At 51.9% G+C, this 15717-nt stretch overlaps 3 protein-coding genes across 3 annotated transcripts in view; all 3 read left to right on the top strand.

The window, feature by feature from the left end:
- Positions 1-15717, top strand: part of LOC105510150 (protocadherin gamma-A6-like) — a 161373-nt gene that overhangs the window by 128614 nt on the left and 17042 nt on the right. The window contains 1 exon segment of the mRNA XM_011939781.1: positions 13573-13631. Within this exon segment, the coding sequence (XP_011795171.1) occupies positions 13573-13631 (59 nt within the window).
- Positions 3509-6295, top strand: PCDHGC4 (protocadherin gamma subfamily C, 4). Its single transcript, XM_011939690.1, has one exon. It carries the CDS (start codon positions 3680-3682, stop codon positions 6293-6295), a length of 2616 nt encoding a protein of 871 aa, XP_011795080.1. The 5' UTR covers positions 3509-3679.
- Positions 7528-10288, top strand: PCDHGC5 (protocadherin gamma subfamily C, 5). The gene has a single exon (XM_011939689.1). It carries the CDS (start codon positions 7748-7750, stop codon positions 10286-10288), a length of 2541 nt encoding a protein of 846 aa, XP_011795079.1. The 5' UTR covers positions 7528-7747.

Here is a 15717-nt window from a genome sequence, read left to right on the forward strand (position 1 = left end):
AACCCAGGACGCGGAAGTTTCAGTGAGCCCAGATCACACCACTGTACTCCAGCCTGGGCAACAGAGTGAGACTCCATCAGAAAAAAAAAAAAAAAAATCAGCCAGGTGTGGTAGCAGGTGCCTGTAATCCCAGCTACTTGGGAGGCTGAAGCAGGAGAATTGCTTTAACTTGGGAGGCAGAGGTTGCAGTGAGCCAAGATCATGCTGTTGCATTCCAGCCTGGGCAACAAGAGCAAAACTCACTCCATCTCAAAAAAAAAAAAAAAAAATCTAGAGGTGGGAGAATCATATGGCTGACATAAAAAGATCAAGTCAAAGATATGTAAGATTAAAGCTTTATGATGCTCCAGTTCTAGTAAAACAGACTGGGTACTTGTTTTGGTGTGAAATTGCCAATATAAGCATAGTACTGTACATATTAGTTGTTTAGCTTTAGATAAGTCTTTTAATCTCTTTAAACTCCAGTTTCCTCATCTATAAAATAAAGAGAATATCTACTTTGCAAACTTGTTGTGAGAGTGAAAAGTAATGCATATAAAGTCCCTGTACAGAGCAATAACTATTGTTTGAACTAAAAATGATAATACTGATATTCACCATTTATTAGCATCCCTATGTGCCAGACACTGTAAACAATTAAAAGATATCATTCTGGTTCCCAGAGTACAATATGAAACAGACAAGAAAAAAGAAAAAAAAAATGGAGATCTGCATAATATAAGATGCAGTGGGACAAAATGGGAAGAAACACCTAAATCAGCCTGGGGAAACCAGGAAGAAATTATAGAGGTGGTGATGCTTGAGCTATGAACTAAAGGTTGAGTAGTAATTTGTCAGATAGTAGAGGGGAAGGGACAGGGCAGGGAGGGGCCATTGTAAGAAATTCCATGCAGAGTGATTATGGTATTTCATTATCACTGAACTTTAAAGTGTGTGTGTGGCCGGGCACGGTGGCTCATGCCTATAATCCTAGCACTTTGGGAGGCCAAGGTGAGCAGATCACTTGAGGTCAGGAGTTCGAAACCAGCCTGGCCAACATGGTGAAACCCCATCTCTATTAAAAATACAAAAAATTAGGCCAGGCACGGTGGCTCAAGCCTGTAATCCCAGCACTTTGGGAGGCCGAGACAGGTGGATCACGAGGTCAGGAGATCGAGACCATCCTGGCTAACACGGTGAAACCCCGTCTCTACTAAAAGATACAAAAAAAAACTAGCCGGGCGAGGTGGCGGGTGCCTGTAGTCCCAGCTACTCGGGAGGCTGAGGCAGGAGAATGGCGTAAACCCAGGAGGCGGAGCTTGCAGTGAGCTGAGATCCGGCCACTGCACTGCACTCCAGTGAGCCTGGGTGACAGAGCGAGACTCCGTCTCAAAAAATAAAATAAAATAAAATAAAATAAAATAAAATAAAACTACAAAAAATTAGCCAGGTGTGGTTGCAGGTGTCTGTAATTCCAGCTACTTGGGAGGCTGAGGCAAGAGAATTGCTTAAACCCTGGAGACAGAGGTTGCAGTGAGGTGGTATCAGGCTACTGCACTCCAGCCTGGGCAACAGAGAGAGACTCCATCTCAAAAGAAAAAAAAAAGCGTGTGTGTAAAACAGACAGTCTTTGTAGGAGATGAAGTGAAGCAAGTAGGCAGGAGTTAGATCCTGAGTTACCTTTAGGCCATGCCAAGGAGTTTTTATTTTATTCCATATAGATGAGAGTCATTGAAGAATTTTGAACTGATACACCTATGATATCATGAGTTTTGTTTGTTTGTTTGTTTGTTTTAGAAAGATTATTCTGTCTGTCAGTCATAAGTGAAGGGACTGGGGACATTGGGACTGGAGGCAAAGAGATCAGTTTGAAAGCTATTGCAATATTTGAAGAGAAGATTGATAAATGCTTGAACCAGCACAGTGGCAGTACAGATGGAGGGAGATGACTACAGTAAAATCATCAGGACTTGTTGATTGACATGATATAGGAAGTGAGGGACAGGGATGAGTCAAGGTTGATCCCCCTAGATTCTGACTAAGGCAGCTGGGTGGATGACAGTGCCATTCACAGAGACAGTGAATTCTGGCATATACACCTAATAGGTCAGGCTGGTTTACACCTCCATCATTCCCATGGGAGAAGGTATAAAGGGGTGTGTGTGTGTGTGTGTGTGTGTGTGTGTGTGTGTGTGTGTGTGTGTAAAAGAACACAGAAAGCCAGATTCCTCTCTTTGACACCAGAATATTGGTTCCCATCATAGTCAAAAGGATATTCCTGAAGATCAAGGCTTGGAAAAATATTGGGGAAGGATAAGAACTCTAGTTGTTGCTGCTTTTTTTGGCAGCCAGTGTAACCTAGGTAAGGACTTGATTGAATTAAGAAATTTCATGTCCAGATCGGATGGATTTTTCTCTTTCTCTGTGCTCTGGTGTGTTTCCCACTCAGATTGCAGGTTGCACGTACCTACAGTGTGAAGTGTGCTGTGTTTCTGTGCTTGTGCAAGGGAGTAGCTAGGTTGCTGGGAGGTCTGGATGAGGGTGGGGGTGGGGTGAGATCAAGTCTCCAGTTCCAAGAGGTCTGGGGCTAAGTGAAAAGCTTGCTCTTGTGAAATGGTCTTTGTTGGTAATTAACAACATATCCAGAATACCTTGGTGTCAAATAAAGGGAATTTGTAGGCACAATGCTGTTGGTAGCTGATCTCAATCATTCAAGGAAGCTATTAAATCTGCGAACATTAGCATTCTGCCAGGTAAAGAGATCTGGTCCTTAGCACCTCCCAGACACACTGATTCTTTACTGTTTTGAAACATCTCCCTCTCCTGGCTTCCTCCACCCAGCTTCCATACTGTCCTTGAAATCAATGAATGGTAATTTAGTGTATCTAGTGTATCACTAGCAAATGTCTGAATAAGAGAGGTTTGGTTTCGGCTGTGCCTCCTGTTACAATGAAAACGTGTACTGCATAAATTTAATTGGCTACATTAATGTGTAAGCCTTTTCTGCAAAGAGATGGATCTGTTTCTGAATATTCTGCAGAAGGGCAGAGTTTTGAGTATATGGCAGTGGTTCTAATTAGCAGTTGCTCTAATACAATCAGACTGAGATGGAAGCTACTCATTTAGAATACTGGTTGATGACAACACTGGCTTGAACAAAGTGACCACTCTCCAATGGCTACTCTCCCTCTCAGTGGGCCGCAGGTTGCTAGGGCTCAGGCTGTGGCTGTTTTCCCCGCCGAAAAGGGGCGGGGTCAGTTGATGTGTTAGGAAAAAAAGAAAAACCGTATATGTTGTCTGCCTCCCGACAGAGGTAACAACCCGTGGAAAAACATGCCGTTGAGCGGGAGGAAGGCGAAAAGATAGGCTGGGTTTTTTGGGGGGTGGGGGAGCGAGGAGGATAGGGTGGGCTTTTTCCCCTTCAATGCTGCGACGCATTAACCCTGCTGCTGTTGGGACGTTCTCTGTTCAGCCTATTGGCTGAGCTCGGGAGCCGCTGTCTGCCAATCGGGTGGTGAAAGGCAGACAAATCTACCCCGCCACCAGCAAAAACGGCGCGTAACCCTTGCGGCGCCGGTCAAGCCGCGCCAGAGCTGGCGCGGGGAAAGCGAGATAGGTGTCTCCAGCTGCTGTGGCTGTTTGGGGCGGGTCGGCTTCATCCGCGTCTCAAGAGCAAGTAGAGAATTAGCGGGCGGCAGCAATGCTCCGCAAGGTGAGAAGCTGGACAGAAATCTGGCGGTGGGCTACCCTTTTGTTCCTCTTTTACCACCTGGGTTACGTTTGTGGGCAGATCCGCTACCCGGTCCCAGAGGAGTCACAGGAAGGGACTTTTGTAGGGAATGTCGCCCAAGATTTCCTGCTGGATACGGACAGTCTGTCAGCTCGCAGGCTGCAGGTCGCTGGAGAGGTGAACCAAAGACACTTCCGTGTGGATTTGGACAGCGGAGCCCTGCTCATCAAAAACCCAATCGACCGAGAGGCACTGTGTGGGCTCAGTGCCAGCTGCATCGTGCCCCTGGAGTTTGTCACCGAAGGTCCTTTGGAAATGTACCGAGCAGAGGTAGAGATCGTAGATGTGAATGATCACGCCCCCCGTTTTCCGCGGCAGCAGCTGGACTTGGAAATTGGGGAGGCAGCTCCTCCAGGACAGCGTTTCCCGTTGGAAAAGGCTCAGGATGCAGATGTGGGGAGCAATTCGATTAGCAGCTATAGGCTGAGCTCCAATGAACACTTTGCGCTGGATGTGAAGAAGCGCAGCGACGGCAGCCTGGTCCCAGAGCTGCTCCTGGAGAAGCCTTTGGATCGAGAGAAGCAATCGGACTACCGCCTAGTGCTGACTGCTGTAGATGGAGGGAACCCGCCGAGATCTGGCACGGCAGAGCTCCGGGTATCCGTGCTGGACGTAAACGACAACGCCCCAGCCTTCCAGCAATCCAGCTACAGGATTAGTGTGTTGGAGAGCGCACCAGCGGGCATGGTGCTCATCCAGCTCAATGCCTCCGACCCGGACCTGGGTCCCAGTGGTAACGTCACCTTTTATTTCAGTGGTCATACCCCTGATCGTGTAAGAAACCTCTTTAGCCTGCACCCCACTACTGGAAAGCTTACTCTTTTGGGGCCCCTAGACTTTGAGAGTGAGAATTACTATGAATTTGATGTGCGGGCTCGCGATGGGGGTTCTCCAGCCATGGAGCAACATTGCAGCCTTCGAGTGGATCTGCTGGACGTAAATGACAATGCCCCTTACATCACAGTGACCTCAGAGCTTGGAACCCTCCCCGAGAGTGCAGAACCTGGCACTGTGGTGGCACTTATCAGTGTGCAGGATCCGGACTCAGGGTCAAATGGAGATGTGAGCCTCCGCATTCCCGACCACTTGCCATTTGCCCTCAAGTCTGCCTTCAGGAACCAGTTCTCCCTGGTGACTGCTGGACCCTTAGATCGAGAGGCCAAATCTAGCTATGACATCATGGTCACTGCTTCTGATGCTGGGAACCCTCCTCTCAGTACCCACAGAACTATTTTTCTCAATATTTCAGATGTGAATGATAATCCACCCTCTTTCTTTCAGAGGTCACATGAAGTGTTTGTTCCTGAGAACAATCGCCCAGGGGACCTGCTTTGCTCCCTTGCAGCCTCTGACCCAGACTCTGGCTTGAATGCGCTTATCTCCTACTCACTCTTGGAGCCCAGGAATCGAGATGTGTCAGCTTCCTCCTTCATCTCTCTGAACCCCCAGACAGGAGCTGTTCATGCTACTCGATCCTTTGACTATGAGCAAACCCAGACACTGCAGTTTGAGGTGCAGGCCCGGGATCGGGGCAATCCACCCCTTAGCAGCACTGTGACAGTTCGTCTATTTGTGCTGGACCTCAATGACAATGCCCCAGCTGTGCTCCGTCCTCGGGCCCGGCCTGGTTCCTTATGTCCCCAAGCACTGCCTCCATCAGTTGGTGCTGGCCACCTAATCACAAAGGTGACTGCTGTGGACCTGGATTCAGGTTACAATGCTTGGGTTTCCTATCAGCTCCTGGAGGCCCCAGATCCCAGCCTGTTCGCAGTCTCTCGATATGCTGGGGAGGTGCGGACAGCTGTTCCCATCCCAGCTGACCTCCCACCACAGAAGCTGGTCATTGTGGTAAAGGATAGTGGTAGTCCACCACTCTCTACCTCTGTTACTCTCTTAGTGTCCTTAGAGGAAGACACACATCCAGTTGTCCCAGATCTTCGAGAATCTTCAGCTCCAAGGGAAGGAGAATCTCGTCTAACTCTCTACTTGGCTGTGTCCCTAGTGGCGATTTGCTTTGTCTCCTTTGGCTCATTCGTGGCACTACTCTCTAAGTGCCTTCGTGGGGCAGCCTGCGGAGTGACCTGCTTTCCTGCAGGCACCTGTGCTTGTCTCACCAGATCTCGAAGGAGGGAGGGGCTTCCCCCTTCCAATGGGATCCTCCGAATCCAGCTAGGGTCAGATGACCCTATCAAGTTTGTTGATGTGGGAGGCCACTCTCACGGCTGTACACCCTTGGCTTCTGCACCCACTCGGAGTGATAGCTTCATGATGGTGAAGTCACCCAGTGCACCTATGGCAGGGGAACCTGTTCGCCCAAGCTGCCCACCCTCTGATCTTCTCTATGGGCTAGAGGTGAGACCTTTGCAGGCTCAACCAATGCTTGAGAGTTATTCTGATCCAGGCATATGGCTAGGCCATGTCCTAAAGAGTACTGGCCTCTCAGTAAGAGCCCATAGTGATGTCACCATTTTTGTGAGAGGTAACTATGTGGTAGACACTGTGCTTTGTAACTGTTTTATGAATTAACTAGAGTTGTCACAATTTAGCACTGGGGGTGGGTCATGCCTATATCTAAGTCAGAAATGAAAGTAATTGGTGATCAAGAGCCAGGCTGTTGTGGAAGCATGCTGATGAAATGTGGGAGCACAGAAGGCTATAGTGCACAGGGTACAGTGCACCAGGCAGTCACTTGGACAAAGGTGGCTGTTTTCTCTACTCTTCCTGAAAGAGTGGATCAGATTCTGAAGTACCTTAACTCTAGGTTACCATTTCCCAAGGGATTGAGGGGAAATAAAATCTTTGTCTCACAGTATCTAGTACACTGTGAAGGGGTCTCTCTATCTGAAACATAGCATACAGCAGAAAGAGAAGAGAACTAAAGGAATAGAGAGGCACACATCAGAGTGGTTGGTAGCACAGATCTTTTGGTCTGGATCTTAGGACTCAGATAAAGTCCCTACTGGGGGATTTGAACTAGATGCAGTAAATTGGAAGGTTGGGGCGGGCTGGTCATCACCTTTGGAAAAAAGCAGTAAGTGAAATCACTTATAACAGAAAACTGGTTTACAGTTGGCTGATTCATAGAAACAGCCACCCTGTGTATCTTTAAGTTGAGTTCTCCTGAATTTGGTGAAACCATGAAACCTAGAGGCCATCCATGCTTGGCCTCTGACCACTGTCCTGGGTGACCTGATTCAGCCCCAGAAATGTTCCCCTACCCAAAAACTGTAACACTCATTCCACATTTGGGGTCTGGGTCAGAAAAGCTAAGTCCCATGTCAGCTGACATTGAGATTTCCTCAAAGCATTGCTGGAGAGTCAGGGCAAGACTTTACAAGGTTCTTACTAATCTTTTCTCTCACCTTAGCAGCATTCAGCAGGAGGGGGAGGGAGGGGGAATACATGGGCTTTGCCTCTCCCAGAAGGACAAGATTTTGCTGGTTCAAGCAAAGTGGTGGAAGCTTCTGAAGTCATGCAGGAAGTTGCTGGGACAGAACGCTGAGGAGTTTTGTATCACTTTGTCTTCCCTGTTGAGCACCATCTGAGCTGTCAAACTTTGCTGCCAAGGGGGCTGAATCAACCTGCAGCACGAAATGAGTGGGGAGGTAGGAAGCTTCTGTGACACAGATTTGCAGTGTGTGTTCCCAAGGTTTCCAGGCTTGAGGAGACTTCATAATTGGTTGAGAACACATAGACTTTTTGGCCAATCAGACTCAGAGTTGAGGTGGGAGATCTGCTCTTCCAGCCCGCCTCTCCTCCTCCAGCTCCCCAGCTCCACTCAAATTCAGCTCCCCTCCCCACCGCCCACCCCCGCCACTGGGTGACTAAGAAGAACTGCTGCAGGAAGGCAAAGCTCCGAGCAGTTTTTAAGAGGCTAGAAGGAGACATAAGAGACTTCAGCTGCTGCATTCCAAGCCCTGGGTCTACCTTGGAGACAGGACAGCACAGACTTACTCTCCACGAAGGGACTTCTGGGTCATGGGGCACAAGACACCCCCACAGCTCGCTGGGAAATGGCAAGTGCTGTGCATGTTGTCCTTGTGCTGCTGGGGCTGGGTGTCTGGGCAGCTTCGTTACTCAGTGGTGGAGGAGTCTGAGCCGGGGACGCTGGTGGGGAATGTTGCTCAGGATCTGGGCTTAAAGATGACAGATCTGTTGAGCCGGCGGCTGCAGTTGGGCTCTGAGGAGAATGGGCGCTATTTTTCCCTGAGCTTGATGAGTGGTGCCCTGGCAGTGAATCAAAAGATTGACCGAGAAAGCCTATGTGGAGCCAGCACCAGCTGCCTGCTGCCAGTGCAGGTGGTGACTGAACACCCCCTGGAGCTAATCCGTGTAGAGGTAGAGATCCTGGATCTCAATGACAACTCTCCTAGCTTTGCTACCCATGAGCGAGAGATGCGCATCTCAGAATCAGCAGCACCTGGGGCACGATTCCCATTGGACAGTGCCCAGGATCCGGATGTGGGCACCAATACCGTGAGCTTTTACACTCTAAGCCCCAACAGCCACTTCTCTCTGAATGTGAAGACCCTAAAAGATGGGAAACCATTCCCAGAGCTCGTGCTAGAGCAGCAGCTGGATCGTGAAGCCCAGACAAGACATCAGCTGGTGCTTACTGCTGTGGATGGAGGGACCCCAGCCCGCTCAGGGACCACCCTTATCTCTGTCATCGTGCTGGACATCAATGATAACGCTCCAACCTTCCAATCCTCAGTTCTACGTGTGGGAATCCCAGAGAATGCACCCATTGGTACTCTGCTGCTCCGCCTCAATGCCACTGATCCAGACGAGGGCACCAACGGCCAACTAGACTATTCTTTTGGAGACCACACATCTGAGGCAGTGAGGAACCTCTTTGGCCTAGACCCTAGCAGTGGGGCAATCCATGTGTTGGGTCCCATAGACTTTGAGGAGTCAAGTTTCTATGAAATTCATGCAAGAGCCCGTGACCAGGGACAGCCTGCCATGGAGGGCCACTGTGTGATTCAAGTGGATGTGGGGGATGTCAATGACAATGCCCCAGAGGTGCTATTGGCCTCTTTGGCCAACCCTGTCCTAGAGAGCACACCAGTGGGCACAGTAGTGGGGTTATTTAATGTGCGAGACCGAGACTCAGGTAGAAATGGTGAAGTGAGCCTTGGTATCTCTCCGGACCTGCCATTTCAGATTAAGCCTTCTGAGAACCACTACTCACTGCTAACCAGCCAGCCTTTGGACCGGGAGGCCACATCCCACTATACCATCGAGCTGCTGGCCAGCGATGCTGGTTCACCTCCCCTGCACAAACATCTCACCATCAGGCTCAACATTTCAGATGTTAATGACAATGCACCCCACTTCAACCAGCAGCTTTACACTGCTTACATCCTAGAAAACCGGCCTCCAGGCTCCCTTCTCTGCACTGTGGCTGCCTCAGATCCAGACACCGGGGATAATGCCCGCCTCACCTACTCCATTGTAGGAAATCAGATTCAGGGAGCCCCAGCCTCCTCCTTTGTGTATGTCAACCCAGAGGATGGACGGGTGTTTGCCCAGCGTACCTTTGACTATGAATTGCTGCAGATGCTGCAGATTGTGGTGGGGGTTCGAGACTCTGGCTCTCCCCCATTGCATGCCAACACATCTCTGCACGTGTTTGTCCTGGATGAGAATGATAATGCCCCAGCTGTGCTGCACCCACGGCCAGGCTGGGAACACTCAGCCCCCCAGCGTCTCCCTCGCTCTGCTCCTCCTGGCTCCTTGGTCACCAAGGTGACAGCCGTGGATGCTGATGCAGGCCACAATGCGTGGCTCTCCTACTCACTGTTGCCACAGTCCACAGCCCCAGGACTGTTCCTCGTGTCTACACACACTGGTGAGGTGCGCACAGCCCGGGCCTTACTGGAGGATGACTCTGACACCCAGCAGGTGGTGGTCCTGGTGAGGGACAATGGTGACCCTTCACTCTCCTCCACAGCCACAGTGCTGCTGGTTCTGGAGGATGAGGACCCTGAGGAAATGCCCAAATCCAGTGACTTCCTCAAACACCCTCCTGAGCGTTCAGAACTTACGCTTTACCTCATTGTGGCTCTAGCGACCGTCAGTCTCTTATCCCTAGTCACCTTCACCTTTCTGTCAGCTAAGTGCCTTCAGGGGAACGCAGACAGGGACGGGGGTGGAGCGCAGTGCTGCAGGCGCCCGGACTCACCCTCCCGGGACTTCTATAAGCAGTCCAGCCCCAACCTGCAAGTGAGCTCGGACGGCACGCTCAAGTACATGGAGGTGACGCTGCGGCCCACAGACTCGCAGAGCCATTGCTACAGGACGTGCTTTTCACCGGCCTCGGACGGCAGTGACTTCACTTTTCTAAGACCCCTCAGCGTTCAGCAGCCCACAGCTCTGGCGCTGGAGCCTGACGCCATCCGGTCCCGCTCTAATACACTGCGGGAGCGGAGCCAGGTGAGGGGCTCGGCGGCGCCCCGGGCGACCCCTGGGGGCGGCACTAGAGAAGCCGCCCGTCCTCATAAGGGACTGAACTGACATCCACTCCTCTCCGGGCGGCTCGGCCGCTGGCTGCGCTCCACCCGATTCTCGGGATCATTGGACCGTTTGCGCGGAACCAGAGGAGTGGCCGATTAAGGGATGGGGCTCCGAGCACCGGGGGTGGTGGCGACTGTGAGCGAGGGGAGGTGGGACCGACCCCCACCCCACACACAGAAAAGGCTGGGGCCCCCGTCGAGCTTCCAGTGAATTTCGGGCGATTTCCGGGGGTGTCGGGGGTCCCAGGAGGAGGCAGTCACAGATCCACCCCTGCAGCCAGCCTCCTAGGCGCCAACTCCGGCACGCTTCGCTGGTCTTGAGGTTTCCTCTTCGATTTCTCCCCAACTCCCAGCATTTGTGACTTCGCTGTTACCCTCCCTATTCCCGCATCACCCAACCGCATCTGTCTGCAGGACTTAGGTGTGTGCGCGGGGCTCATGCGTGTCCTCCCTGCAGGCCACCCCCACGGCCCACGCACGGTGCACGGGCTCGCCACGCCCCGCCAGCACATGCGCGGACGCACGCACACACCCCTCGCACTTGCGCTTACACGAATACCAGCTTTCACTGCCACTTGCTCGCGGCCAGGTTCACAGGCCTGTCCCGGCCCACTCGCAGTTCCCCTCTGAGACCGTTCCCTCCGCCTGGCTCAGGGGTACTCTTAGCAGATTGTGCGCGCCTTAGTGACGGTCCCAGATCGCGGCCGCCCAGGACCAGGCGAGGACTCCGGAGCCTCCTCTCACCTCTCCCACCTGGGCCCCGGGCTGGGCTGGGTCGTCTAGGGGCGGCCTGAGCTAGGCACGGGCCCAGGAGTGCTGGAGCGACTCCGCGCTCTAAGTGTCAGGCGGGCGGGACTCTATGACCCTTGGGCCAGAGGTTCGGATGGTCCCGGGGCTCCATCTTAAGGGTGGCGACCTCTCTCAACCCAGAAGCCTCGAGCAGGCGGACAGGCAGAGCTGCCCAGTGGCCCGAGGCGCAGGGCTCGGCCTTGGGCGAGTGAGTGAGCCTCTATAGGACAGCCGGCCTGCTGTCAAGAGCCTGTGGCAAGAGCGGCCCCTTCCTCCCGCAGGAAGTGGAAGCCTAGAGTGCCCTGGCTCTCAACGCCCAGAGATACAGGCTTTTGGCGCCGTCGTGATCACAATGTGCCCAGCGATCTAGGGTCAGAGATTCGGAGGTGACCAAGCTATCTGAGACTCTAACAAGTCCTCTCTCCTCTGGCAGATGGAAAGCTGTAGGCTCTGCCGGATGCCAGGGTACCCTTATGTGTGAGGAAACTGCAATAGTAAAAAACCCAAGTTTCCCCAACTCCAGGAGCTTTTATTCAAAATATATCTATGCCTAACTCTGCCCCTATGGAATCAGGACTCTAGTTTGAAACACCCCCAGGTGATTTTGATAACTGATTGAGAGAAACTTACTATATAACTCTTTTGAGCATCTCATCTCATTCGCTCCTTCCACCATTGCTGTTGGCTTAGGTACTAACATGTCTTTCTTTCTTTTTTTTTTTTTTTGCAAGCTCCGCCTCCCTGCCTCAGCCTTCCGAGTAGCTGGGACTACAGGCGCCCGCCACCTCGCCCGGCTAGTTTTTTGTATTGTTAGTAGAGACGGGGTTTCACCGTGTTAGCCAGGATGGTCTCGATCTCGTGACCTCGTGATCCACCCGTCTCGGCCTCCCAAAGTGCTGGGATTACAGGCTTGAGCCACCGCGCCCGGCTAACATGCCTTTCTTATAACAGCTTCAAAAAGGTCAACTGACTTGCTCAAGTTCACAGAGCAAGTAAGAGAGATTCTAACCCCTATCTAACTCCAGAATTTGTGTTTTTAATTTCTTGACACTTGGAACTTTAAAAGCTTGAGGACAGGAGTGGGGGGTTGGCTCTGCTGGGAGTTTGCTTCTGCTGGGATGGGGCAAGGGTGGGGTTCCTTCCCTTTTAGGACCTTACATGTGGGGAAAGTCTTCTCCGGCTCCTTATTTCTGAGCAGTTCCCACAGCGCAAACTTGGCCAGTTATCCTTATGTAGGTTGAGTTTCCCCCAGCTCCCTTTCCTCCTACCACAATTATTGCATTTCCATGTAGATTCTGCTGTGTCTAAGAATACAGTGGCTGAGGGCTGGCCATCCTTAGGCCCTTCTCCATGGCAGCCCTAGAATGGTGCTGGTGACTTCCGATGTACCTGGAATGCTAGGTTTCTGGGTTCTGCTCATGTCACTGCTACCTGTGGGCCTTAGAGTGAGCCGCTGGCAGTTCTGGAGCTTCCTTCTCCCTGGAGTAATCTGAGATACTCACACTCTCCACTTCTGGGAGCAAGTATGAGTATTAATTACCAGCCCACCCCAGAACCAGTGAGGAGATGGCTCTAGGAGTGCTCCATGAGATTGTGTGATGGGATAACACATCCCCTGGAAAGACCAGAAGGGACTGAGGAATGAAGTGGCTGGCCAGAGCCCCCCACCTTCAGCTAGGGGAGAGATGGCTACAAATCAGCCCCTTGGGAGCCCTGGAGACTTAGCTGGCCCTACTTGGAGGTTATGGGAACTGGATCCCTCCCCCCTGCATCCCTTCCATTTTTCTCCGTCTCAGACAGAGCAGCCTTGTTCTGTTCTCCTTAGTCACAGACCATTGTCTGGCACAGAGTTCCAAGGGTGAGAAGTGTCCCGGGACTTGGATGCCGTGCAAAGGCCCAATCTGGCATGACTCCTAAATTAATAATGTCTTTAGCTGTGGGAAGAGATCTTTGCGAGCCAAGGACCCGGAGAAGGTGTCCCTGTGAATGTGTCACTGCACAACCTGGCACCAAAAGGGTTACCAGGATCAGCAGCCATCTTGCTGCAGAGGATGCTTTGTTCGCAGCTGAGGAGTTGAATAAACTCATTCTAGGGCTGGTGGAATTATCATTGAAAAGCCTCCTCTGCCACTTTAGGGGAATTTCTCTGCACTTCTTCCCCCAGTTCCACAGAAGATGCCTTCAGTCCTTGAATTTTGGCTCAGGAGTTCTGACTCTGGGGGCAGGGAGGAAGGGGCCATTTGTTTAGGAAAGGAGTCTGAGCTTGCTCACTGTGGTCAGATGCAATGTGATTTATCTCTTGGTTTCTGGTACCTCAGACCTCTGAGACCTGAGGTGTATTTTGTCTTTGGAGATGAGTCCACCCCTGCCCCCTCTTAGCCCGTTTTCTTCTCTGTGCCCACTCCCCTCCTTCTCTCCTGGCCCATCCCTAGGGGCTCGGGTGACATTCTAATTTCTCACAGGTACTTAGCCCCTCTCCCTCTGTTTTCTCCACAGCAAGCCCCGCCCAACACGGACTGGCGTTTCTCTCAGGCCCAGAGACCCGGCACCAGCGGGTAGGTGACTGATTCTCCAGCCCACCCTCTTCTCTGCGGCATTTTCTCAGGGATGATGTGGGAGGAGATGGGGGAGGGCTCAGCATTTGCTACAAATGGCTTCTCCCTCAGTTTGAGATCCCAGGGAGGTCTTGGTGTGTGTGGGGCTGGCACACAGACCCCAGAAGGAAGAGGCGACTGCCCTGACTGTTCAGGAAGCTCAATTCACATGCTTGCTCCTTCCCTCCTCCCCACGACCGGCACCTTTTCCTATCCCCTGAGGGCACTGTGGAACCAAAGGTGGTCTTAAGCTGGTCTCTGGGTGAAAGCGAGGCTTTCTATGCCCATGTACTGCCTAACTCCCTCCTCTGAGTTGAGCTGGGCTCCATTTTGACCTGGGGCTCAGGCAGAAAAACATTTGACTGGAGGAGGCCGTCCGCAGTCAGCACCTCCTCCAGAGCCTCCAGAGCCAAGGCTGATTGGAGCCTGGGGAGAGTGGAGGCAGCACAGCTGGAGGTGGGACTGAGGAAGGACCGGGTGGGGCATGGAGCAGGCCTCCCTCATCCGGCTGCTCCTCCCACTGTCCTCTGCCCCTACTTGTCCTGCCCTCTCCGTCTGTGGGGTCTCTGTGTCTCTGCCCCTTTTTCTTGAATTTCTGTCTTTGCCACTTTCTCTTACCTCTGGGTCCTTCCCTCAGTCTCTATCTTGCTTTGCAATCTCTGCCTCTCCCTCTCTTCTCCATCTCTGTCTTAGCTTTGGTCTTGATTGCTGCACCTCAGCTTCAGTCCCTTTCATTTGTCTACTTGCATCGATCTGTGCCGCCCACTGTGCCTGCCATGGCATAAGTGCTCAATTAATGTGGAGTGAGTGACTACATAGGACTCTTCGTCACTTTCTCCTTCTCTATCTCTGCCTCCCTGTCCTTGTCCTGGACCTCTTTTCTGTTTCTCCTTTCACCATTTCCTAGTGCCTTGTGTTCTTCTATCCCCAGCCTCTATGTTTCTCTGTCTGTCACTATTTCTGCTTTCCTCTCTGTTCTCAGCCTCACTGCATCTCTTTCTTTGCCTCTGTCTCTGTATATCTCTCTGTGCCTGTTGTCTTTCTCTGCCTCTTTCTCTGTTACTCTTTCTTTATCTCTCTTTTTATTTTATCTCATCTTTTTCTCTAAGCCTCTGTCTCTTCTCTCATTTCTTTGTGCTTGTGGGCAAGCCAGCACACACAACCCCCCACCCACCACCCACCACCACCACCACCCTGCTCTCTTCCTTCCCTGCCCCTCACACACTGAGCCTTTGATCACAGCTCTCCACCACACACCCTCCCATCCAAGCAGCCCCAGCTGCTCATTTCAATCTGGTATGAATTCCTGCTGAGACAGGAACCCCCTGCGGGCTGAAGGGGAGGGAAACTTCAGCAGAAAGATCTTCAGTTGGTCTGAGCAGAGTGGGATAGGCTGTGGGCCAGGCCTCCCAGTTAGAAGTCAGGAGCCTGGAGGAGTCTCAGAGCCCAGGGAGAGAAGCAGGAGCTTGGGCCACCTTACCCTACCTCCTCAATGGTTGAGTACTTGCTGTCCACATTTGCCAAGTTGCTACAGATGCTGAGCTTCCAAGAATCCTCTCTCCCTATCCTGCAACCAACCAAACCCTTGTTGCCACAAGGACCCAGGAGCCCTTGGTGTATGGCAGAGATTCCAGCTCCTGGGCATGCACAGTCCTGTCACCCGTTTTAGGAATGCAAAGTGCTTCTTAGAAGCCCCCTAAAAAGCAGCAGATCAAAAGGCTTGGGCTGCCCTTGCCCTTCCTTTGACCCCAGCTGTTGTCCTTCTCCCTGCCGGCCTTGCCAATCTTCTCATAAGTTATCCATTAAGCCATTAATGTATTCATTCATTCATTTATTCAACAAATATTTATTGAGCATCTACTATGAGCAGGACCCTGTGCTAAACATTGGGCTATAAGAGTAAACAAGTAGGCCGGGCGCGGTGGCTCTTGCCTGTAATCCCAGCACTTTGGGAGGCCGAGGTGGGTGGATCATGAGGTCTGGAGATCGAGACCATTCTGGCTAACACGGTGAAACCCCGTCTCTACAAAAATTCAAAAAATTAGCC

This window comes from Colobus angolensis, unplaced genomic scaffold (assembly GCF_000951035.1).
Source record: "Colobus angolensis palliatus isolate OR3802 unplaced genomic scaffold, Cang.pa_1.0 Scaffold183, whole genome shotgun sequence".
Lineage (NCBI taxonomy): Eukaryota > Metazoa > Chordata > Mammalia > Primates > Cercopithecidae > Colobus > Colobus angolensis.